This window comes from Sander lucioperca, chromosome 8 (genome assembly GCF_008315115.2).
Source record: "Sander lucioperca isolate FBNREF2018 chromosome 8, SLUC_FBN_1.2, whole genome shotgun sequence".
NCBI classification, from domain to species: Eukaryota; Metazoa; Chordata; class Actinopteri; order Perciformes; family Percidae; genus Sander; species Sander lucioperca.
Window position 1 is genome coordinate 9,337,064 of NC_050180.1, and position 26,509 is coordinate 9,363,572.

General features: G+C 45.3%; 1 protein-coding gene and 1 long non-coding RNA gene across 7 annotated transcripts; both read right to left on the bottom strand.

Annotated features, from left to right (window-relative positions):
* Positions 1 to 185: 185 nt before the first annotated feature.
* Positions 186 to 26,280, bottom strand: LOC116044510. 2 transcript variants are annotated; one of them, XR_004103687.2, is made up of 2 exons: positions 26,158 to 26,280; positions 186 to 1,330 (listed from the first exon to the last, which is right to left on the bottom strand). It is a non-coding gene; the product is annotated as an uncharacterized LOC116044510 (long non-coding RNA). The 2 variants fall into 2 exon arrangements; XR_004103686.2 differs by having other exon boundaries at positions 26,154 to 26,278.
* ccnt2a (cyclin T2a) lies at positions 375 to 9,768 on the bottom strand. 5 transcript variants are annotated; one of them, XM_031291744.2, is made up of 10 exons: positions 9,521 to 9,762; positions 8,742 to 8,823; positions 8,496 to 8,624; positions 8,120 to 8,180; positions 7,487 to 7,549; positions 6,913 to 6,958; positions 4,443 to 4,606; positions 4,142 to 4,212; positions 1,913 to 3,185; positions 375 to 1,751 (listed from the first exon to the last, which is right to left on the bottom strand). In XM_031291744.2, the coding sequence occupies exons 1-10, from the start codon at positions 9,676 to 9,678 to the stop codon at positions 1,678 to 1,680; spliced, it is 2,121 nt and encodes a 706-aa protein (XP_031147604.1). In that variant the 5' UTR covers positions 9,679 to 9,762; the 3' UTR covers positions 375 to 1,677. The 5 variants fall into 5 exon arrangements, 3 of the variants coding, with proteins under 3 accessions (XP_031147604.1, XP_035860054.1, XP_035860055.1); XM_036004161.1 differs by lacking the exon at positions 7,487 to 7,549; XR_004103682.2 differs by lacking the exons at positions 375 to 1,751; positions 1,913 to 3,185 and having other exon boundaries at positions 4,136 to 4,212; positions 6,519 to 6,958; positions 9,521 to 9,768.
* Positions 26,281 to 26,509: the final 229 nt, after the last annotated feature.

Below are 26,509 nucleotides of genomic sequence, written 5' to 3' on the forward strand. Positions count from 1 at the left end.
AAAGAAAAAAAAAGGATGTAAAGAGTGGGGTGTGCTTATTTGTCCACAGTTGCTTTCCCTCTGTGTCTAACACTAAATCCCAATAAGGGTACAAACAATCCAGCCTCAGGCTTACCAAGTATTTCGCAAACTCCTATCAAATAAATGAGTAACAATCCCAGTCAATAACAGAGGGGACGGTCATGTCAAGATTTGAGAACAATATAGCGTTTAATGTATGAAAATCATGTGAAGACGTGTCCGGACAGGTACATGGCTGCAAATGTAAATTCAACCAATTGGATAAGGACATCAGTGACAAAATATCCAGCAGGTCATGTTGCATTTGGACAATTGGTCACTCTTGTGACAACTGTTGCTGGGATTTTTTTTAAATACATCATACAATGTTAATGGCTGATTGAATAATACTTACATGTATCCCCTTTATGGGCTGACATCTAAGGGCCACAGCTTCATGTCATGAAATTATGTCTGATGCACTTCAAAGAAAAAAGGGTTATGTAAATTTTAATAGCACACTACTACCATTTCTTTTTGAGGCACAACCTTTGGCATCCAGCTTAAGGTTTACTTATAGGTCCAAAAAAAAATTATATTTTTGGTACAAATTGCATCGCTCTGATGTGATAAGTAGGTTTTGGATGTTGCCTGTGTTACTGAGGGCATCAACTGATATTCCCTGTGATGGAAAAGAACAGTACAGCACCCCCTGTAGGAAGGTAAGAAGCACACACCACTGGAATCATTCACCCGATGATGCCCAATCCATTGATCAACAAAATAAGTCTTTTCTAGGTATTATAGTTATACTTACAAGCAGCTCTAAACCTGAGTAGTCATGGTATAGCTTCTTTTTTTTTCTTTAAACATACAAAAACGTATGTACATGTATCTCCACTTTCTGTAAACAGCAAGTACGCGTTCTCCTTTTAAATCCCATTGATGATTGAAACATGCATATCATATGCACAGTACTTAAGTATAAAAAGAAATCAAGACAAGAAAGAAATTGAGGAGATGAAACTTTACATCTAAAAAAAATGTTTTGCATCCATCAAGAGTACTAAATGGTACGCCAGCAAACATAACTTGAACTCATCTCCAGCTGGCCACTGGCTTCCTCCATACAACCGCAGAAATGTGATTAAATTAAATTACACGTTAAAAAAAAAAAATTAGAGGAAGAAAATGAAGTAGGTGTACCTTCCATGCCTCTCGTAGTACTTGTAATAATTTTGTTTTCCCATATGGAGATCTGAAATGTGGGAAGGACTTTCCCTGCGATGAAAACACACACGCGCACGCACACGCACACACATACACACACCTTTGCACATTTCTAGACTCATTTGAGGAGGAAGGAGAACCAAGCAGCAATTCAACACACTAACAGAAAGACAGGACTGAGCGTCACAGCCCAGAGATCCGACAGTCAGGAAGCATAATTTCTTTTTCATCTTTCTTATCTCTCAAAAATTGAGAAGTCCAACAATACTGATCTTTTTCTTTTTTTGCAGATAAGTTTTTCTGCCTTTCAGTAAAGGGTTTATCATGACATAATGAGTTATTTTCCTAGGGCACTTAACAGGGAGGTGAGCATAGTCTTCAAAGTCTGAGGTGTGGGTAGTCTGTTGCCATTTCCATGGGGTTGTCCATGGCTGCAGAGCGGTAGACTCAGTGTCTCTGCTCTCCTACTTCATGTGGCGATTCGCTAGGAGGAGGGTACTGCTGAGAGGTCCGCAGCCCACCTGGGTGTGACAGGAGGGGGAGGAGGAGAAACAAGAATAAGGAGGAGGAGGGGGAGGGGGAAGGGAGGGAGGTTAGCCATAGAGCTGCAAGCCAGACGAGACACACTGCAGTACAGGAGAGGAGCAAGGAGGGGAAAAGGGGAGAGAAAAAGATGTAGTACCTGCAGCACCAGTGCCACCCTTGGAGATTTTGCTCACTTTCGAGCATGAAGTGGAGAAGGAGGGTGGTGGGTGGTGGTTGTGGCTTGCCTCGGGGTAGGCCCTCTTGCGCGAAGAAGACAAGGAGGTGGATCCGGGAGGAGCGAGCGGAGTCCCTTCCACGCTGACCAGTCCTGGAGGACCACGTAGCAGGCTGCCGCCGCCGTTCCCGCTGTGCGTGTGTGGATGAGGGTGACTGTGCTTGTGGTGGCGATGGAGGTTGTGATCTGCTCCACGATGTTGTTTCTCCTTGCTCGCCAGAGGGCTGGAATGTTTGCTCTTGTTGTTGTTGTTGGCCGCCATGCCTTCGTCCGACGAGCTGTGGCGCTCCGACGATGAGACTTTAATCTTCATCTTGAGCTCATCTTTGCTTGGCTGTCCACTTTTATCCAGCTGGGAGCTGCTACCAGACCCAGGAACGGCCAGGCGGAGTTTAAGCGAGCCTTTGTCCCGTTTGTCACCGTGATGACGTCTATCTTGCCCTGAAGTTGAGGAGGAGGGGACTTTCATTTTCATTGGGGAGGCAGTGGTGCTCCCGACACCACCGTGGGACGTTTGGTGGGGCTGTGAATGTTTTCTATGGTCCGCTTGGCTCGCAGAGGATGGTGCATAGGTAGAAGAGGAGAAAGATAACATATCGCCCCTCGCATCACAATCCATATTTCCACCATGCGGTTCGTGACCGCGTTTCTGCCCAGAGACAGCCAGCTCTGCAGCTTGTTTCTCTCTGTATTTGTCCAGAGACAGCTTCTGAGCGGGTGACGGCTGTGGTGGAGGAGGCTGAGCTGGTGGCTGATGCTTGCCCACTCCGCTCCCAACAGGTCCTTTTTGTTCCTGTTTGATGACAGGGATGAAGTCTAGTGTTTTCTCAGTCTTGCATACCGGCAGATGCTGAAGCAAAGAGGAAGTGGAGGTCTGCAAGGACAGAGTCGGCTCTTGGATAGGGATGCTGAGGGGTTCCTGTTTTATACAGGTTGAAGGGTACCCTGTTTGGCTCTGGTTGCCCAGGGGCCACTCACTGTGGCTAGCTGGGTTGTACGTGCCAGCCAAGGAGTCCAACGACAGGGGTGCACCTCCGGATTGGCCAGGCATGGGCACGGTAAAGGGAGCGCCTGCTTTGGAAAAACTTGGGTTGGAGGAGGCATCACCATGATCTTGGAGCATGGAAGGCCCAGCAAAGGAGTTGTCAGCCGACTGAGTGCTGTCACCCTTGGGCTTTTTGGCAGCTTGTGTCGCCTAGGGGATAAAATGAGTTGTGACACTGTTAGGTTTTAGTTAGCAGTAAGCTCCCTGAAGGGGGTTTAACAGAAGATTCCTGTTCTGTTCATATTTGTGATTTTTAAAGCTGGCACCAGCCACTGCCGTAAAGTTGTTGGCCAAACTGGGGTGTAAATTTATAGTTCCCATACTATGGATATTTAAATTGTTTTCAAAAGTGTGTTTGATACTTGGGCCCTGTTCAGACACGGCATTAAAATGTGTCTTGGGTGATCTGATCACAAGTGGAGAGCTCAGTCAGTTCACACCTGGCATTAGAATGCATCTCCACATGGGTCTTGAGTGACCACAATTCAGATCTCACTTCTCCACTCTACATGCAAATGAACATGTAAATCACTTCCGTTAGCAAAGACCACATGCATTGTTGTATAACCAGCAAAGCATTTCCCATGCCTAGTCTGCTGGAAAAAAAGATATCAAAAAGATACAGACTGGGTCTCCTTGGCTTGTTCTAGGCAAACCAAAACACCCAAGATGTTTGACCCACGCATAATATATTTTTGTGGGCTTTTCAAAATGTTCAGACGTTGAGGACAAAGCCAGTTTACGCAATTTGAAAACGCTCTGCTTACGCAGAGGATGCCTGTTGACTAATGTGCGTACACACTGCTAAACAACCTGGGAATGTGGTCCAAGTGGTCGAATCTCTATGCGTCCTCAATGTGTCTTGGGTGCATTCACACCTGTACTTAGAGCTGTCCACTTGTAAATAGATCACCCCAGAGGAATGTTAATACCAGGTTTGAACAGGGCCTTAAGCTTTTTGGTAGTCTGAAAGATCTAAATTATGTGTAATGTAGCCATTTTGGTAACACCATCTACTTTGATACATCCTGCGCTAACACTTTAAAATTAAATTGACAAGCCACACGTCTTTCAAATGCATGAAACAGAGCAGCAGCGCATCTTACCCTCCAGTTTCGTATTCTCTTCAACCGACTGGGTGTTTTCTCCAGAATCTGCAGAAACTCGTGGGTCAACTCTACAAAAAGACATACATGTTGTCACAAAACCACCTAAATTCTGCTACTACACCGACACTCCTTTATACCTTGTGACCTCGTATGTGAATTCTAATCCCCAAAAAGTAAATACAAAAACAGCCATATGGAAAACCTTACTAAATAATAGCAATACATAAGAAATTACTTCACAGTTAAGTTATTCACACTAAAATATTATAGAAAAGCAAAACGCATTATTCAATCTCACCATCAAGAAGCTCGAGGGTGACAGAGTCGTCCACGTACTCCCACCAGTGTTTCCCATCAGTGGACACTGGGATCTCCCAGTTGGACCACTTACACGCCAGGTGGATGCACACACAGGAGATCACTGTGGGCTTGTACTGGAGGCAGAAGGTAGTGAGGTGTAGACTGCATAGTGTGTGTGTGTGTGTGTGTGTGTGTGTGTGTGTGTGTGTGTGTATATGCAAGAAAGAGTGAATGTTTCGCATATGTGAGGATATAGGAATGTGAGTTGATTCAGGCCAGGCGTTGTCCCGATTGGTCCGATATGTAGAAAAGAGAGAAAAAACACAAGAGGGAGCGGACAGTTTTAATTTACTGTAGGGATTGGTTGCTAAAGATAAGCCATTAATTGATTGTGTTGATACATTGAACTCTGATAATGTAACATGTCAAACCCAGGTCACAATACAGGTGATACAATACAGGTCTCTAATAACGTCATGATTCATGTGAGGACATAATTCCCAGTGTGCTTAAAAAAGTAAGCATCCAATTGTGTCATGCAACAATAATTTATGTTTTAAGGAACCTGGCCGTTTTAAATGCTAAGACACGAAAACCAAAGCGAGGGCAGTGGGGGCCACGTGTGGTAGCTAAGTGCAGTCGGCCCATTGTGAAACCCTGAACCCTGAGGCCAGCCATGTGACAGTTACATCATTGTACAGTTAGCTGACGAGGGGCTGCTCCTACAACCCTCTGTATGGGTCTCTGGGACTGTGTTAAAAAAGGATGAACCTAGTGGGCCCTCCACATCAATGGCTACAACGGGCACTAGCGCTGACAGTATTGCGACGTGAACGCATGGTCTGAACACAGAGCCTTCCTAAATTGAAATATCGTAGCTAATCTGACCTATGACTCAAGGGTAAAAATCATAATTTGATAAGTGCAACATCGTTCTGCAACAGTAAAACTGCAAGAGTCAACAGTAACGCAAGCAGAACAACGTATACAAATCACATCAACAGTAACATAAAATTAGATAAATGGCCACCATTTATTTTAAAGCTAAAATGTAGACAAAACCCACTACTGCACCACTAAAGGCTTTGGTTCTTTGTTAGCTCACTCATGGTGAACCAAGTATTAATATCGTAAAAGCACCACGGTTGTTTTTTTAGAATGAAAGTAGGTTCCCCACAATCATTTATGGGACACTTAAGCCATGAATATACTATTGTAATCCCACTGCATGAAAGTAAAGATTCTTAACAAAAACCTAGCCCATGATATAGCTAGATTCAACTGCAATGTCTCAGCCTGAAGCGGTATTAAAAAAAATAAGAACTAGCCATAACTTTGCAGGGCTGCATTTTAAAACACTTTTGGTTAGAGCTGGCTGGTAACCTTCTACTGGGAGACAAGTACAATGTCTGGAGTCTGGTCTGTCAGATTACAACAGCCTTAAACAAAGCTAGCAGTCACAGCCAACATTTACAGCCATTTGGCTAATGACATTTAAAACCCCACCTCAGGTGGATTTAAACATCTTAAACCCTTAGAAACATTAGGAATGAGTCTTCTTGACTGAGTCAATCCGTAAGAGTATTGGGCTATTTTAAGAACTGGCATTGGCTACGGCTTGCACTTCAAACACCGTTCACAGTCAGCATCCAGACATTGTCAACTGATTTGAAGTAATTGAAGTTAATTACATTAATGTGAATTCCTTTCCACCACCGTTGAATATTAACAAACCCTTTAAGGACCCAGTTTCCCCACTACAAGAACGTTTTGTCCTTGCTTTAGAAAAAAAATCACAATCACCAAATGCATTTTAATTAATATGCGAGATACTCAAATAGTTATACTGATTACCTTAGTTATAGTATTACACATACTCAGGTCCTTAATGGGTTGCAATTATGTTTTTTTGGGCATGTTTTACATGAGCTACATGTACGATAGAATGTTTTAGAAAAGCCAGAGAATGTGCATTTAAAGACATTTAATAAAAAAAGATAAATATTTGAGGAGATGCATTTTGAACAAATGGATATGAAAAAGAACATTTAAAAAGTGTATTTGCGGTACTTACCGGAAAGACCTCTACGAGAAATGTTTACATCTGTGAAATCTTTAGCTGCTATTCAGGCTACCAAAGTGTCTTTCTTTTAGAATTATGCACTTTTCGCAACCGAACAAACATGTGGGTTTCAAGCGCACCACTACACTCCACACCTTGCATTCAACCCATCTGTGCCAACACGTGGTCCCTTGTACAATACACCGCACTGCAACTGGGGCCGGTAACGCTACAAGCCACCCTGTCCCGCTCCCTTTGAACAAGGGAGGGGAGCTGAGGGGAGGAGGCAAGCATCCCAATAACCACCAGCGCAAGTAGGGCCCGTTGGACACTGAAAGGGTACCCTGCATTACAGGACGCTATGGTGTGCAGTCAAAGTGCAACAAAGGAGGGGCAGGATAACAACCTGTTGGTAGCCATGAAATAGGAAGTCTGTGCCAGATCCTTGCTTGCTGTAAGGGAGACAGAAAAATAGAAAAACAGGGATAGGGGGGGAAAAAAAGGATTACCATTTCTGCAAGCCCAAAGCATTTATTATCATTAGGTCAGTAACTGAATGTTTCAATGCACTGATTAAGCCAAGGCCAAGACTGAAAACAACACTAAGCACAAGCTGTTGCTAAATTTTGGAAACTTTCAGCAAGTTGGATGATGTTTATAGATTAAGCCAGAACCACTTCCTTGACTGCATCAACTGCAACCAATATTTAAAAAGGGGTCAGTGTCTCAGATACAGACTGTCAAGGCAAACCGACAAAACAAAAATGATTTCAATTCTGTCTTGGACTTGGCCCAATAAGCGTCAGTAAATGTTGTGTATGTTGCCATGTCATATAATGAACTCAAAAGGCGATCAAAAGAGCAAGATGTGTGGCCATGTAACCATTAAATCGGCAAGGTTTTCACCCCCCTCCCCACCCATGTTTGAGGTGGGACAAATAAGAGCAGAGGGCCCAAAGAGCAAAGAAGGAAGCCTCTACCTCGCACTAGCTGGGAACATTTCACCACATCAGTGTGTGGGTGATCAATAGTAATTTCAAAGCCTGGAACAAAATACATGACAGGTGAGTTCGACACAGAGACAGTTGGGAGGTGACATGTCATTTTATGATCAAACAAACAAATCTAACGCTCCATGTTAAGGCTATCAATTCAGATTCTAGTAGGTATTTATGGACTTCACGGTCAATTCATATATGTACATTATAAATGATGTGCAATAAAAGTAGCTCTGGCCACTTTCATTCTGGATGAAAGAAGTTTGTCAGTATTGAATGTAATCAATAGGCAAGCACACATTGCTGTAGACCTAACGTGAAATGTTGTGCAGAACTGAAATGGAGACAACATTTCTAAAAGCCTTATCAATGCCATGTTTCATGACTAATGTCAGCAATGGCAGAATGACATGTCACCTTTACATGATTTCTTGAAAATATGTACAATGACAAGATACCCATACAGCAGCTGATAAAACATTTCACTCAACAGGCTGTGATGAATATATTCAATAGCGATCAACAGCACTTCTTCCTTACTGAAAAAGATAATGATTATGATAAACAGTTCGCTATGTCTCTCTCAAGTCATCCACTCCAGTCACCACTACTTACCCAGGGTCTGCAGCACTATGGATTCAAGTATCACCAGCTCTTGAGCTTGCTGGAGGTATGCCTGAAGTTTGATAGACAGTCATTACATCACAATTGTAATGAGTCTATTAATCTATACCCCTAACAACTGATTTCATAAGGCCAAACCTCCAAACAGAGAGGCTGATTTTATTATTAATGTAATCTTTGTTAGGTGTATGGTACACACTAACAGCAGACCAGGGCAGTTAAAAAGAAGCCCTTTTTAGAAGGCAATGGAATTTGGCACAGCCAGTTATACATAGGGAAACCATGACCACTGAGAGAACAGAAAAGTCAGATGTAGAAAGGGGGAACTTTCAACCATAAAATATGTAGAGCATGAGCCCAAACTTACATTACTCTTTGTGTCTAGAGGTGGTTCTTGGGGATTTAGGCAAGCATGTGCCACTTTGATCACATGTTCGAGTTTCCGAGGTTGCTCTTCCACTTTTGCGGCCAAGAATAAGGTGGTTGGAGATATTATCTACGCAAAAAAAAATCAAGACATTTCAATGTATACTCCTACTAACGTAACAACTGTGGTAACAACACAACACGTGATACTAGGTTGCAGGTCAGTATTATGTAACAGAATACTTACATTCCTATGGAATTTGGTGAAAGAGTGGTGCATATAAAACCTATGCATGTAAACAATGGCTGTATTTATGGTTAATTGAGAGCTGGAGGGTGGGTCAAGGGAAATGTAAGGTTTCACCGTCTGTAAATCACGTTGCCAAGAACAGAGTGAACAATTTAGCTCTAGTCATTATATAAAGCCACGCATCATTGGGCAACGTATAAGCATTACCGTAAACAACGGTTTGAAATAAGTAAAGGCCAGAGTAAAGAAAAGTTAACTGTTGAGCAAGTGACACTGTATAGCAATCTAGTTAGGTGACTTAGCTACGTTAGCTTTACGATAGCGCTAATTGAGCTACGTCTAAATAACAAGTAATGTCAAATACATTTACACATCAGCTTTCGTATTCTAATGAAAAGTGTCGTTACTTGATCAGCAAAGCTCGATCGGGCAGAGGAGTAACAGTTAAGTTAAAGACACCCAGTGCAACAGCTGCAAACTCGGCTACTGGCATTTTGGACGTTAACCCTTAGCTTGGCAACTGTTAGCAGGCTATATTAGCGCATATCTAACGTTAAACATAAAACAATGACATTCCGATTCCAGGTTAAGACTCATAGCGTAGCAATAGTTTAACAAACACAATAACAAAATATTCATGTCGAAAGTCACGAATCTTGGTCCCTAAAATCAACAGTCTGTTTAACATTAGCTAGCAGTAACGGGCCCGCTGCAGGGGTTAGAGCATGTCTAATACTTCTAGTCTAGCTAGCTAGTCGTTTGTTTACAAAGGATACACGTTGAGTCTCTGACCCATATCTTGGATCAGATTTGCCGCTTGTTGTCGGTAGGAGAGCTCCCGGTCTGGTTCTACTCCACATCGGCGCGACGGCGTGGTTTCGAGCTGCTCCCGGGTGAAAAACCATTTCGACGAGGATCCCCGGCACGCCGCCATTGCTCTCCAACATTCACTGGCATCGAGAAAGCGGATGTGACGCCGGTGTCGCACAGGAAAACAATTCTTCTTCGATGGTGAGACCGTGGTGCGATCAAGGGGGTAAGCCTCTCCTCAGACCGCGAACCTCCTGTCGGTACACGATCCGTTCTGCACATGCGCAAGATAATACTGTTTTACGTATCCATACGACCTGCACGATCTGTTCCACGCTAGCCTATGGCTAGCCTCCACCGGGAAGCTAACGTTAGTTTAGCTAACAGCTAATTCGGCTAACCGCTAGCTGACAGCTAGATTCAGTCTAAAATAACGTTAACTCAAACGTAATGGGAAAAGCAGGCTACAGCTAAATTAAGACTTCACAGTAATAACAATAAAGACAAGTATTGAGTGATTGTATTTTAAATGAGCACAAGTAAAGTAGAACTGACGTAACAGCTGTTATATATGTTAGGTGTTTGTTATATATGTCAACGTTTATTTTCAAGTTTTATTTTGAGGGTCTTTTAAAGTTATTACATGCTGTCTCAGCTAGCAGTTAGCCGAATTAGCTGTTAGCTAAACTAACGTTAGCTTGCCTGTGGAGGCTAACGGCAGACCGCTACAATCAGCTAGCAGTTAGCCGAATTAGCTGTTAGCTAAACTAACGTTAGCTTGGCTGTCGACCGGAAGCGTGGAACAGATCGTGCAGTGTCGTAAATCCTCGTACAACCGCACATGCGCGAACATTTTGCGCATGTGCAGAACGGATCGTGCAGGCAGAACGGATCGTGTACCGACACCTCCCATAGACTGTGTCGGTACACGATCCGTTCTGCCTGCACGATCCGTTCTGCACATGCGCAAGATAATACTGTTTTACCGAGGATACGACCTGCACGATCTGTTCCACGCTAGCCTATGGCTAGCCTCCACCGGGAGGCTAACGTTAGTTTAGCTAACAGCTAATTCGGCTAACCGCTAGCTGACAGCTAGATTCAGTCTAAAATAACGTTAACTCAAACGTAATGGGAAAAGCAGGCTACAGCTAAATTAAGACTTCACAGTAATAACAATAAAGACAAGTATTGAATGATTGTATTTTAAATGAGCACAAGTAAAGTTGAACTGACGTAACAGCTGTTATATATGTTAGGTGTTTGTTATATATGTCAACGTTTATTTTCAAGTTTTATTTTGAGGGTCTTTTAAAGTTATTACATGCTGTCTCAGCTAGCAGTTAGCCGAATTAGCTGTTAGCTAAACTAACATTAGCTTGCCTGTGGAGGCTAACAGCAGACCGCTACAATCAGCTAGCGGTTAGCCGAATTAGCTGTTAGCTAAACTAACGTTAGCTTGGCTGTCGACCAGAAGCGTGGAACAGATCGTGCAGTGTCGTAAATCCTCGTACAACCGCGCATGCGCGAACATTTTGCACATGTGCAGAACGGATCGTGCAGGCAGAACGGATCGTGTACCGACAGCCTGTATATAAGAATGTACCAACAGATCCCGTTGCTCTGGACGGAGACCAGTGAAGGCCGTTAGAAGCACTTTTCCGGTGAGCGCTGAGTGTTACTGCGCAGCCTCCAACTGAGAGAGACGACGTAAATGTGCCGTGAGCAACGTGTCTGAAAGTTGTAAGTCTTCTGGTAGCTGTGCCAAGAGAAATCTCAATCATTCCCAATCTAGCAGAGATGGAGAGCGTAGGTATATGTAAGGAGATAACATGGGCACAGGCTAATTTTTGCTAACTAAAATGATAGTTAACATTAGTAATTACACTTAAACAGCTAATGTGAGACGAAACGGCCTGCGCGCTTCTCCTGTACTATACGGTAATTCCTCTACTATGCAACAGTAAGTCGCGTGGTTATGACACAATCGTTAGTCTATTTTTACAAAAACGTCTGCTACGGAGCCATAACGTGAGGTACAAGGTAATGAAGCCTTTTATACATTGTCGTGTTTCTTTAGAAATAAACAATGGACAAATAGAGTCTTTAAACTCTTCAGATGTAAAGTTATTCTCTGTCAAAGTGACGTCAAAATGAATGGCAGTCAATGGGATGCTAACAGGGGGTGATCGCTTTGTAGCATTAAATTGGCGCCATAGGAGGTTCGCGGTCCGAGGAAAAGCTTACCCCCTTGGAACCTCCTATGGCGCCATTTTAATGCTACAAAGCGATCACCCCCCGTTAGCATCCCATTGACTGCCATTCATTTTGGCGCCACTTTGACAGCGAATAACTTTACATCAGCGTTTAAAGACTTTATTTGTCCATTGTTTATTTCTAAAGAAACACGACAATGTATAAAAGGCTCCATTACCTTGTATCTCACGTTATGGCTCCGTAGCAGACGTTTTTATAAAAATAGGCTAACGATTGTGTCATAACCACGCGACTTACTGTCGCATAGTAGAGAAATTACCGTATAGTACAGGAGAAGCGTGCAGGCAGTTTCGTCTCACATTAGCTGTTTAAGTGTAATTACTAATGTTAACTAGCATTTTATTTAGCAATAATTAGCCTGTGCCTATGTTATCTCCTTACATATACCTACGCTCTCCGTCTCTGCAAGATTGGGAATGATTGAAATTTCTCTTGGCACAGCTACCAGAAGACTTACATTACAACTTTCAGACACGTTGCTCACGGCACATTTACGTCGTCTCTCTCAGTTGGAGGCTGCGCAGTAATGCTCAGCCATCACCGGAAAAGTGCTTCTAACGGCCTTCACTGGTCTCCGTCCAGAGCAGCGGGGTCTGTTGGTCCATTTTATATATCTCAATGGGTGCGATTGGTGCGATGCGTTACATCCATGGTTCCGAGCATGGAATCCGGATCCGAGCGATTGGGTGTGTATGAACCTGTGTGTGGGTAACTCTTCAACTATGGTAGCCTACTCTTTGAGCTAGACGAGCTAGATTCAAGAAGCGGGGGAAAAATAATTTAAATTTCACTTAAGCAGCAAGGGGTAGCTATAGCTTCAAAGTTGAGTCTTTTCCCCACACTCATTAGCTGGATGAATGATTTTTTTAGTGTTGCAATTAACCTCATTAGGCAAGAAAGATAGTAGAAATTCAGACCGCAGCAGGAAGCTCCGTGCTTGAGCTTCAGAATGCTCCAGGAAATGTAGTGCCAAGCAGGGGCGATTCTAGGATCCGACCTTTAGGGGGACTCAGCATGGATGTATTAACACTAGAAGTGCCGGAATTTCATAACTACTAGAACTGCCATGAGCGGTCATTTTGACCGCCAGATTCCAAACTCTATAATCTCTCATGATAAATACCTAATTGCAATATTGTATTATGTATTGTGTTAGGATATCTTTAGAAAAACGTAATAACACAGAAATGTACATTTTTACGAGTTTAATTATACATTTGAGTAGTAATACGTGTTACAATAATTCATATCATGGCATAGTAAACCGTAATTATTTCATAAATTCATATCCCGAAAAATATGGTGTGGAAATTCATTCAACTTAACTCATAACAGCCAAATAACAATTATAAGTATCTTATTTGAACATTTAGCTATAACCTAACCTGGCACTGTCTCTGTTTTGGTGTCTGCTGCGGTGCGCAGCGCTGCTCGGACCGTGAGCCGCTGACCTTTTTTCCTCCATAAACTCCGCTCTCAGCTCCTCTGCCAGTTGCTGCATGAACTTCCTCCGGACAATTTTACTGCTGGTGCACTCCTTGGAGAGGATGTGTGCAATGATTCCAGCCAGTTCGAGGATGTATAAAGTTATATGAACATGTAAACAACCACCGGCCATCTACGTGTTCCACGCCTTTCACAGAGCGAGCACCCGGTGTTTGCCTTCTGATTCAGAACAGAGTCCATCCACGCCGTAGTATCCTACGTTACCGACTTGTTTGTGTTGTCTTAGCAACCGGTAGCAACATGCTCGTTCATGAGCTTCTCCAAATAATTTCTAATAAGGGATACTTCCGGCTTCTGAACTGGTTGCAGTTCCACCAGAGTTCCATATAGGGGGCGCTCACAGGCCAGTGCAGAATGAATGGGACTCTATGGAGCTATACCCCTCAAAATCCACTTTTCTCAGGATATAATTTTTTGTCTAGTAATTTGAATGTTGCATTCGAAAGGGGAGGCTAAGAAAATACACACTGCTGGGTGTTAGATTTTTTTTAAAGTGGCTTTTTTGTTCTAAAAAGCCTTTTAAAATGTCAATGACGTCATACACATATACGGCCAGAGATACTGCTTTACGGCCATCTCTGAGTCACTTCCTTTTTTCTCTCGAGGCATCGACAACACAGCTAACAGGTAAGGCTCTCCCTGTCAATACATGTGCTAGAAAGAGGTTTGCTAATGTTTTAAAGACCACGCCGAAATATTCACTCTGACATTCTGGTTCTGCTTCGGATGCCGTCAAGCGGGATCTCCGATCGTAATCAGTCCTTCACTGACCAATCAGCATTCATTAGCAGAATGCTAGCGTGTTATGGGCAACAACGACTCAATCTGTAAGAAATCGAAAGGACGTAAGTACTCGTTCATTCAACTTTCGACCTATAATCCATGTTGAACTTACAAAAAAACAAAAAACAAACAAAACAAAAACTACAATCAAATCTGAGATTCCTCACCGACAATCAGGCGAAAGAGACAAATTTAAGCGTCTAGCTCCATAGAGTCCCATTCATTTTGCACTGGACCGCGACCACCCCCAGTGGAACTCTGGTGGAACTGCAACAAAATTCGGTACAATGGGGCTTAATAGGGAGTGGAACGGCTTTCCGTAGACGGGCTTTGGCTTCTCTCTCGTGTCTCTTACAAGTGGCGAACTCATGAACTCGCCATTTTCATTGTCTAAAATATTCACTAACGTTAAACATTGTGTTTTCGTTGTTCCCGATCGTTGTTGTTCCCGGCAATGTAATCACTATGTCTGTAGGCATATATAGCTAGCTATGTATAGATCTTAATACAACCATGCTAGCTACCCCTGATGTTAGCAACTAGCTAGCTAGCTGATAGCCCCGCCAGTTTGGGAAACGCTAATGACGTTACATCCACGTAACAGGCTTTACAGCATACATACATCCCTCGGATGTATCATAACTTCATAAGATAATACCATGGACGTATTAATAGAACACATTGTGAATTACAACCATTAGCTATATCCATTATTACAGCTAGCTACATGAGCTCGGGAGAACAGTCATGTGAGCGGGCGGGCGCAGTCCCATGGGTCTGCTCGCGTCCACTATGCGCGTTCATTATGCCAAATTTAATAATTATGGATTCGCTTCTAGTGAATGTTAAAAATGTTAAAAACATGACGTTTTAAACAAGGACCCTTTCAGTCAGGGCCGGTTCTAGCCTTTAGGTTGCCCTAGGGGAGATTGAGTTTGGCGCCATGTCCCGGACGTGAAAGCCCCCTTACTGGACTATTGAATATTATAATATTCCATTATATTTTGTATTTTAAATTGTTACCTGCCACCAGAATTTTGTGATTTCCTTGCCATAAATATGGACATTTTTACCATAAATTGGTGCCCAAAATGTATCAGAATGCAGGAATTGAAGTCTTTTACCCTCAAAATGTCCTGGGGGAGGACCCCGAGACCCCCGACTTTATGTGTTCCCCCAAAGGCCAATTCTGAGCAAGGAAAAACCCTGAAGTATAATCACAGACAGCCTTAAAAAAATTAAAATGGCAGAGTTAGAGAGTTAAAACAGATGAAAAGATAGAGAACCAGACGGAGAATATGTACAGGTCAACAGAGAGAAACACAGACAAACGAAACAGACAGACAGTGACAACAAAGAACAACATACTGTAGAGAATGACAGTAACAGCATACAAACGGCATAAACAGATGTGTTATAAACGTGTGCTCTTTAAAAAGTAGCATTGTTTGCCAGTTACTTACATTAAATGTTTAAAAATCTGTTACATAAGGTACTGCTTATATTATTTCACCATCTGTACACAAATGTAATTAGTGAATGCCGTGGGTGGGGCTGCATGGTAATGTGGGCTGGTGTGACTACGGTGCCAGGGCTGAATTTTTGTCCCAGTCCGCCCCTGGCTACGCCTGTCAAGCTTTCGTGCCTGGCACGTCCATTACAGTATGTATGCACCAGTGTCAGACATTCCCAAGGAGATAATTAGTAATTTTTGGCGAATAGGTGAAATATCTGAGAGAGCAAGACAAAAGGGACTGCAGTATGCATTCAAGGGATATATCCACGACATAATATGCAACCGATGAGAGAATAATTTCATTAAAATTTAAGCTAAAGCCTATAGGTCATGCAATAATGTGAGCCGCCTCATACGCTGACCATTCAAATGGGAAACACACAAATTGAGGAACAGCTATGTTCATGCACAGCAGGGTAAGTGACATTTGAAAATAATCTAATAATTATAATAATTATAAATCAGCTTATCCATAAATCTTGTGGAATAAACACAAGACATTAGCTTGAAGCCTCTCCGGGAACCATCACCTTATCGTGGTGGAGAGGTTTGTGTGTCCCTATGAACCTGAGGGCTGTGTTGTCTGGAGCTTTGTGCTCCTGGTAGGGTCTCCCAAGGCAAAGTGGTCTCAGGGGAGGGGCCAGACAAAGAATGGTTCAAAAACCCTATGAAAAAACGAGGTAGAGATGGAGTGACCCTGCCCGGAGGAAGCCCGGGGCACCCGTCTGGAGCCAGGCCCAGATGGAGGGCCCGTCAGCGAGCGCCTGGTGGCCGGGTTTGCCACGGAGCCCGGCCGGGCACAGCCCGAAAAAGCTACGTGGCACCTCTCTCTCCAACCCATGGGCCCACCACCTGTGGGAGGAACCGCTGGGGTCGGGTGCGCTGCCACATGGGTGGCAGTGAAGGTCAGGGGCCTAGACGGACCAGACCCGGGCAGCAGACGCTGGCTCTGGGGACGTGGAACGTCACCTCTCTGTGGGGGAAGGAGCCGGAACTTGTGCGGGAGGTGGAGCGCTACCAGTTGGATCTGGTGGGGCTTACCTCTACGCACAGTCTCGGTTCTGGAACCATACTCCTGGATAGGCGTTGGACTCTTTTCTTCTTCGGAGTTGCCCAGGGTGTGAGGCGCCGGGCGGGTGTGGGGATACTCACAAGCCCCCGGCTGAGCGCCGCTACGTTGGAGTTTACCCCGGTGGACGAGAGGGTCGCCTCCCTACGCCTGCGGGTTGTGGGGGGGAAAACTCTGACTGTTGTTTGTGCGTATGCACCAAACAAGAGCTCGGAGTATTCGGCCTTCTTGGAGACCTTGAATGGAGTCCTGTATGGGGCTCCAGTGGGGGACACATGGAGAGGCGTGATTGGGAGGAACGGCCTCCCTGATCTAAACCAGAGTGGTTGTTTGTTGTTGGACTTCTGTGCTAGTCATGGATTGTCTATAACGAACACCATGTTCGAACATAGGGATGCTCATAAGTGTACTTGGTACCAGAGCACCCTAGGCCAAAGGTCAATGATCGTTTTTATAATCGTTTCATCTGATCTGAGGCCGTATGTTTTGGACACTCGGGTGAAGAGAGGGGCAGAGCTGTCAACTGATCACCATCTGGTGGTGAGTTGGGTCAGAGGGTGTGGGAAGACTCTGGACAGACCTGGTAAGCCCAAACGGGTAGTGCGGGTAAATTGGGAACGTCTGGAGGAGGCCCCTGTCCAACAGACTTTCAACTCACACCTCCGGCGGAGCTTTTCGTGCATCCCTGTGGAGGCTGGGGGCATTGAACCCGAGTGGACAATGTTCAAAGTTTCCATTGCTGAAGCTGCGGCGGGGAGCTGTGGTCTTAGGGTCTTAGGTGCCTCAAGGGGCGGTAACCCACGAACACCGTGGTGGACACCGGTGGTCAGGGAAGCCGTCCGACTGAAGGAGTCTTTCCGGGATATGTTATCCCAGAGGACTCCGGAGGCAGTTGCAAGGTACCGAAGGGCCCGAAGGGCTGCAGCCTCTGCCGTGAAAGAGGCAAAGCAGCGGGTGTGGGAGAAGTTCGGAGAAGACATGGAGAAGGACTTTCGGTCGGCACCAAGGTGCTTCTGGAAAACCGTTCGCCACCTCAGGAGGGGGAAGCGGGGAACCATCCAAGCTGTGTACAGTAAGGATGGGACGCTGTTGACCTCAACTGAGGAGGTAATAGGGCGGTGGAAGGAGCACTTTGAGGAACTCCTAAATCCGCCTAATACACCCTCTATGGTAGAGGCAGAGCTGGAGGATGATGGGGGATTGTCATCAATTTCCCTGGTGGAAGTTGCTGAGGTAGTTAAAAAACTCCACAGTGGCAAAGCCCCAGGGATTGATGAGATCCGTCCAGAAATGCTTAAAGCTCTGGGTGTGGAGGGGTTGTCTTGGTTGACACGCCTCTTCAACATTGCGTGGAAGTCGGGGACGGTGCCTAAGGAGTGGCAGACCGGGGTGGTGGTTCCCCTTTTCAAAAAGGGGGACCAGAGGGTGTGTGCCAATTACAGGGGTATCACACTTCTCAGCCTCCCCGGTAAAGTCTACTCCAAGGTGCTGGAAAGGAGGGTTCGGTCGATAGTCGAACCTCAGGTTGAAGAGGAACAATGCGGATTCCGTCCTGGTCGTGGAACAACGGACCAGATCTTTACTCTCGCAAGGATCCTGGAGGGAGCCTGGGAGTATGCCCAACCGGTCTACATGTGCTTTGTGGATCTGGAGAAGGCGTATGACCGGGTCCCCCGGGAGATACTTTGGGAGGTGCTGCGGGAGTATGGGGTGAGGGGGTCCCTTCTCAGGGCCATCCAATCTCTGTACGACCAAAGCGAGAGCTGTGTCCGGGTTCTCGGCAGTAAGTTGGACTCGTTTCAGGTGAGAGTTGGCCTCCGCCAGCGCTGCGCTTTGTCACCAATCCTGTTTGTAGTATTTATGGACAGGATATCGAGGCGTAGTCGGGGTGGAGAGGGGTTGCAGTTTGGTGAGCTGGGGATCTCATCGCTGCTTTTTGCGGATGATGTGGTCCTGATGGCATCGTTGGCCTGTGACCTTCAGCACTCACTGGATCGGTTCGCAGTCGAGTGTGAAGCGGCTGGGATGAGGATCAGCACCTCTAAATCTGAGGCCATGGTTCTCAGCAGGAAACCGATGGAGTGCCTTCTCCAGGTAGGGAATGAGTCTTTACCCCAAGTGAAGGAGTTCAAGTACCTTGGGGTATTGTTCGCGAGTGAGGGGACAATGGAGCGGGAGATTGGTCGGAGAATCGGCGCAGCGGGTGCGGTATTACACTCAATTTATCGTACCGTTGTGACGAAAAGAGAGCTGAGCCAGAAGGCAAAGCTCTCAATCTACCGGTCAGTTTTCGTTCCTACCCTCACCTATGGTCATGAAGGCTGGGTCATGACCGAAAGAACGAGATCCAGGGTACAAGCGGCCGAAATGGGTTTCCTCAGGAGGGTGGCTGGCATCTCCCTTAGAGATAGGGTGAGAAGCTCAGTCATCCGTGAGGAGCTCGGAGTAGAGCCGCTGCTCCTTTGCGTCGAAAGGAGCCAGTTGAGGTGGTTCGGGCATCTGGTAAGGATGCCCCCTGGGCGCCTCCCTAGGGAGGTGTTCCAGGCACGTCCAGCTGGGAGGAGGCCTCGGGGAAGACCCAGGACTAGGTGGAGGGATTATATCTCCAACCTGGCCTGGGAACGCCTCGGGATCCCCCAGTCGGAGCTGGTTAATGTGGCTTGGGAAAGGGAAGTTTGGGGTCCCCTGCTGGAGCTGTTACCTCCGCGACCCATTACCGGATAAGCGGAAGAAGATGGAGATGGAGATGGAGATTATGTGTCAGTAGCTTGTTGATCTTTACATTGTAAATTAATATCCTATTCTGGCCTGGGACACACATTCATACGGTTTGATAAAGGACTTATTGGACTTTAACTTATCATTGATCTTACAATAACGAGTGTATTAAGTGTAGCTGTCCTCAATTTAGGTCATCCTGTACGTCTCATCTCTGGTTTTTCCTGCATCCACAGTGTGTGTGTGTGTGTGTGTGTGTGTCGTCAGTCGCGGGGTAGAACTGAGCAGCAGAGAGCCAACAGGATTAAAACGGCAGCAGCTTTCAAGCGACTTAAACATCGTTACAGTCTACATTGACGTTAAAATGTATACAGGTTGGCCGGACGGTCAGAAATATTTTGCACGGTCTTTCGCTGTACGTTTTGTTAATCGCCACTTGTTCGAAAAGTCCCTTCTCTTTTTCTTTACTTCATCCTCACAGTTGATTTGTGTAAAAAGATGGCGCCACAGAATGGTGACACGGTGTGTTGGAGCGCTCTGTTTTGTTTTGTTTTGTGTTTTAACTTTGTTTCTTGCGATGGTACCCGTATCTCATTCACAAGTGAAGAGCTCGTGAACTTCAGGGGAACAACACCATCAGACTTATTTCCCACTTGTCTTCTCCCTTCACTGGAAATTTTGGACATTCTGGTCAAAGGTGCGCTCACCTTTGCTCACGCAGCGACACGCCGGAGGAGAGGGAAACGGGCCGGTGCGCTGGTGCATCTCCGCCAGCGAGGATCACGCACACCGTTACCTGGAATATTCCTCTCTAATGTGCGCTCTCTGCCCAACAAAGTGGAGGAATTACAACTGCTGTTGGGGGGAAACAGGGACTTTTCTTCATCTGCTGTTTTGTGCTTCACGGAGACGTGGCTCTGTGGAATAATACCGGACTCTGCGCTGCAGCTGGCAGGCTTCCAGCTTTTCAGAGCGGACAGAGACACGGACCTCTCCGGCAAAACTAAAGGTGGAGGAATCTGTTTCTACATCAACAGCGGTTGGTGCAACGACGTGACAGTGATCCAGCAGCATTGTTCTCCTGACCTGGAGTATTTCATCATAAACTGTAAGCCTTTTTATTCACCCCGTGAGTTCCATTCATTCATTCTGGTCGGTGTTTACATCTCACTGCAGGCCAACGTGCAGGACGCGTAGCGCATGCTTGCCGACCAGATACTGTGTGTGGAGCGGACCAACCCGGACTCCCTAGTTATTGTCCTTGGTGACTTTAATAAAGGGAACCTCACTCATGAACTCCCTAAATATAGACAACATATTAAATGCCCGACCAGAGAGGAGAACATTCTGGATCACTGTTACACCACAGTCAGGGATGCTTATCACGCCGTCCCCCGTGCTGCACTGGGACACTCTGACCACGTCATGGTCCACCTGATCCCCGCCTACAGGCAGAAACTAAAGCTCTGCAAACCTGTAGCGAGGACATCAAGAAAGTGGACCAGTGTAGCTGTGGAGGATCTCCAGTCGTGTTTGGATTCTACTGACTGGGATGTGTTTAGGACTGCTATCAACAGTCTGGATGAGTACACAGAGGCTGTGACGTCATACATCAGCTTCTGTGAGGACTGCTGTGTTCCATCAAGCACCAGGGTGAGTTACAACAATGACAAACCCTGGTTCACAGCCAAACTCAGAAGGTTAAGGCTGGCTAAGGAAGACTCGTTCAGGAGTGGGGACAAAGACAGATTTAAAGAGTCAAAGTACAAATTTAGCAAGGCAGTGAAGGAGGCTAAACATCGGTACTCTGAGAAGCTCCAACGCCAGTTCTCAGCTAAAGACTCTGCGACTGTCTGGAAAGGACTTAGGCAGATCACCAACTACAAGCCTAAAACCCCCCACTCCTTCAATGACCGACACCTAGCCAACGACCTGAACGAGTTCTACTGTCGATTTGAAAGACAAAAGGACAGTCCTGACACCATCCCCCACGACACCTCCCTACAGCTACAGCCACTGTGCATCACCTCCACCTTGCCCACCTCAGCAGGGTCCTGGGCCCCCCCACCAATGCCCTCCTTAAAGGTCCCCTCCACCTCCACCCCCCCTCCCACCTCAGTGACGACCCTCTCCATTCACAAGAGGGACGTCAACAGACTCTTTAGGAGACAGAATCCCAGGAAAGCTGCTGGACCGGATGCTGTCTCCCCATCCAGCTTGAAGCACTGCGCTGACCAGCTGTCTCCAGTGTTCACAGACATTTTTAACACCTCACTGGAGACATGTCACGTGCCAGCCTGCTTCAAGACCTCAACCATAATCCCTGTTCCCAAGAAGCCAAGGACCATCACCGACCCCCTCCTGGACCCCCTGCAGTTTGCCTACAGAGCCAATAGGTCTGTAGATGATGCAGTCAACCTGGCCCTCCACTACATCCTCCGGCACCTGGACTCCGCAGGAACCTACGCCAGGATCCTGTTTGTGGACTTCAGCTCTGCCTTCAATACCATCATCCCGGCTCTGCTTCAGGAGAAACTCTCCCAACTTGGTGTGCCTGACTCCACCTGCAGGTGGATCACTGACTTCCTGTCTGACAGGAAGCAGCATGTGATGCTGGGGAAACACGTCTCCGACTCACAGACCATCAGCACCGGATCCCCCCAGGGCTGCGTTCTTTCTCCTCTGCTCTTCTCCCTGTACACCAACAGCTGCACCTCCGGTCACCAGTCCGTCAAGCTTCTGAAGTTTGCGGACGACACCTCCCTCATCGGACTCATCTCTGATGGAGACGAGTCCGCCTACAGGTGGGAGGCTGACCACCTGGTGACCTGGTGCAAGCAAAACAACCTAGAGCTCAACACTCTAAAATCAGTGGAGATGGTTGTGGACTTCAGAAAGAACCCAGCCCCACCTGCCCCCATCACCCTCTGTGGCTCCACAATCGACACTGTGGAGTCTTTCCGCTTCCTGGGAACTACCATCTCCCAGGACCTCAAGTGGGAGCTGAACATCAGCTCCCTAGTCAAGAAAGCACAACAGAGGATGTACTTCCTGCGGCAGCTGAAGAAATTCAACCTGCCAAAGACAATGATGGTGCACTTCTACACAGCCATCATTGAGTCCATCCTCACATCCTCCATCACCATCTGGTACGCTGCTGCCACTGCCAAGGACAAGGGCAGGCTGCAGCGTGTCATTCGGTCAGCTGAGAAGGTGATTGGCTGCAATCTGCCGCCGCTCCAGGACCTATACGCCACCAGGACTCTGAAACGTGCTGGAAAGATTGTGGCTGACCCCTCCCACCCCGGACACAAGCTCTTTGAGTCACTCCCCTCTGGCAGGAGGCTGAGGTCCATCAGGACCAAAACCTCACGCCACATAAACAGTTTTTTCCCCTCCGCCACTAGCCTTCTAAACAAGGCCCGGAATCCACTCTGACTCTCTCCACATCCCACCTCTGGCTCCTCATGCCACTGTACCTACTCTGCTGTAGCGTCCCTTTTCACTACTGTTTAACTTATTTTACTATTTATTTAAATTTATTTTATCGTTATTAATACGTACTGTGTGTATATGTTTATACTAATATTGTTTATATCTTTTTATCCTTCTTATATTTGTATGTGTGACATGCTCCAACAACACCATGACAAATTCCTCGTATGTGCAACGTACTTGGCAATAAAGCCCTTTCTGATTCTGATTCAACAGCTTGTACATCCATAGCTACTGCCGACTCCACGGCAGGCCTCTTAACACCGGGGATATGTCGCCACATTTTTTTAACAGATAATTTTCCTTTCGTCTGTACTTCAGCTCAGCTAGCTAGCTAGCTAGTTACATGGCGTCCCGGACTACCGCTGAAAACTAGCTACTCGACTATGCGTGGTCAAAGCCCTGGCTGTGAACGGTTTCATTTCCTGTAAGTTCTTCACAATAAAAGTCCTCCGTTATTTTGGTATTTGAATGTTTTTATTATGAAGCAGCAAAATCCGAAAATGTCCAAAAACGGTCCAATCCATTACAAGGATACAAGGCTAATTTCCCACCCTGGTTCCGAGACACTTTTTTTGACCAACTCGGGGAGACCAGTTCAGTACCTGATCAGTCCAACTGCTTTTTCTGCCGACGGTCGGCCGTCTGGTTGGTGTGTAACTTAGCTGCGTATAGAACATTTTCTCACGAGTAGTGCGTTATCTGATCGGCCTATCTGATTGGCCTTTATGGAGACCACCGATCAAACTATTTAAAGCCTTTATCGGCCGATAACGATCCACATCACATCAGCAACATGCTGTTTGAGGACAGGGTCAAACTTGGCCATGAGCTCAACTTTCTTAAGGAAATTTCCATTATTTGGCTGGTATAGCCTGTCTGAGTTCCCACGCAGGGGAATATTTCGCTCGGCCAAAGACTGTATTATGGCCACCAACCTGGTCAGGACTTCACGCCACCTGCTCCTTTCAGCTTGAAGGAGTGCCATTTCCATTTGATCAATTGTCTGGCCCTTTTCAAGTCGAGTCTCCAATTCCTTCCATGCTGTCATGTGCCCCGCATGCTCTGGACTGTGCTCGTGGCTTTTCAGGATTTCACTACAATTCTTCCAGTCATTTAGGCCACTACTAATGAGGTGATAATTTTTCTGTGAAAAGAGCTTGCAGCAGAAGCAATGCAGAGTATTTTTTTTTCCTTGAATATACAAGCCAGCTTCTCTTGATTTCCTCCCCATTTACTAATTTCCTGTAGAAGTGGTTGTGGTGGCAGCTTCTCCCATCATCTCTTTTTGGAAAGGTAAAGTCTGGACTGGTCTGGTATGGTCCTCTGCTAACTAAATCTGTCCTTACTGCATCACAGAGGGCTAGCCAGTCAGCAGGATCTGTAGGTGCTCCCTGGATATCAGGAATTGCGCAGGGTGAGGTGTCTGCAGGCAGCAGTGTAGTGGCAGAGCATGTTGTGTTTGTTGTTCCTTCACCTAAAGGCAAATGCATACATGCAAAATTGATGTTAATGCTTTCATAGGGGTACACAATGTCAAGCAAAAATGCAATAACAAATGTACTCTTCATTTTATCCATATCCATCAAATGTTCTTATTTTGTTTGTGCTGTTTTCTGAGATTCGTCAATAATCTTATAAGTTATAATACAACAGACGGTAAATATATAAAAAATGTACATTATTACTATGCTGTGCTTAAGCTATACATTACTATAGCAAAGCATATAGAGTATAATAGACCAGCAGTGTTTGAGATAAATTAATGAAGAATGTCAACTTGGTTTTACTTGGAAAAAAGTAACAGAAGTTTTAAATTGTGGTTGAATAAATAGTATTCAAGTGTCTTACTTGATTCAGGCTGAGTGTCCCTGGTCTCAGTGGTCTGTGTTTCACTGGTGCCTGGAATGCTAGATGTGGCCCCTTCACCTGCAACAGCCAGATCAGTGGTGTTCCATTAAATTAGTGAAAATGACTAAAACTGTGGTTGAAATTAGTTTCAAAGGGATGGAATGTTATTGTGATTTCCATGTGTTTTCATTATCTTCTAGTACATTTTGTCAGATGGTTGTAGGCTTGAATTAGTTATTTAAAGGACTAACTTCCTTCAGGCTGCGTGTCCCTGGTGTCAGTCGTCTGTGTTTCACTGGTGCCCAGAGTGCTTGATGTGGTCCTGGATGTCCCTTCACCTTCACCTGTATTCAAGCATATTGTATAGCCAGACAAGCAGTGTTTAATGTAATAAGTGAAATGATCATGAATGAGGTTGAACTTCTTTAAGAAAACAAGCTATTGTATTTTAATACATGCTAACCTGTTTCTATTGTAGAGCTGCAAAGATGAATCGATTAGTTGTCAAATTTTAAATTAATCGCCAACTATTTTGATAATCAATTAGTCGGTTTGGTTAATTTTTAAGACAATTAGTAAAAGTTCTTTAATTCCAGCTTGTTAAATGTGAGTATGTTCTAGTTTCTTCTCTCCTCTGGGACAGTAAACTGAATATCTTTGGGTTGAGTACAAAACAGGATATTTGAGGACGTCATCTTGGGCTTTTTGGGAAACACTGATCAACATTTTTCACCATTTTCTGACATTTTATAGATCAAACAACTAATCCATTAATCCAGAAAATAATCAACAGATTAATTGACAATGAAAATAGTCGTTAGTTGCAGCCCTATTCTATTGTACTTTAAAGTATGGATGTGGCTTGAATAAATACTATTAAATAGACGCACCTGATGCAGGCTGTGTGTTCCTGGCCTGTGTGTCACTGGTCCCTGGAGTACTACTACTGGATGTCCCTTCTCCTGCAGCTGTATTTAAACACAGTTTATCCATGCTGTTTGTTACACAATTGCATTTGGTCAGTTCTATCATCCTACCACATAGTTGCATTGTACAAATACATTTTATCTGACCATGTAACTTGTAGTAGATAAATTACAATTACTATTATTACTATTAGGCTGCTACAAGGCTAAATAACACTACTGATTACAATTAGTAGTATTAATGTGATGTGATTCAGGGCTCCAGACTGCGACCAAATGGTTGCATTTTGCGACCAAAATTTGAGAGTGTGCGACTGAATTTTACATCCAGTCGCACGTGTGACCAGTAAATTTGTCCCCTTTTTTACACGTTAAACGTCGAAATTTCGGTACCTGAGAGCACATAAGCTCAAGCTTATCTGTCCTCTATGAAAAGTGACAGAGAGCGGAGCTCCGACACACACACACACACACACACACACACACACACACATGCACAGAGGTGCAGACGGAGTAAACTACGTCGGCAGTTTTGTTGAAGTCACAGTGAGTCACAGAAATGGCGATAAAGTGGTTTCAAGTGTGGTTACAGTTTTTCAAAACTTCACGCAGACAGCGTTTGCTGCGATATGATATTAATGGAGAGCCGAAAGCGGTCGTGGTGCTGTTGACGTTACACTTCCTAAGCAGGCACAACAGTGGTTTCTCTGCCCTGGTGACTGACTGACAGGCTGAGGTTGTAAGGAAAGGCAACTTTATTTCTACAGCACCTTTCAGCAACAAGGCCACTCAAAGTGCTTTACATGAAACATTA

Bases quoted from the DNA above. Each gene is read 5' to 3' on its own strand.
- ccnt2a (XM_031291744.2), bottom strand. From the start codon at position 9,678: ATGGCGGCGTGCCGGGGATCCTCGTCGAAATGGTTTTTCACCCGGGAG. The intron at 8,181-8,495 runs GTAAGTTTGGGC...ATCAAACTTCAG, and splicing joins CTCTAGACACAAAGAGTAAT to GCATACCTCCAGCAAGCTCA. The intron at 7,550-8,119 runs GTAAGTAGTGGT...ATTTTGTTCCAG, and splicing joins CATAGTGCTGCAGACCCTGG to GCTTTGAAATTACTATTGAT.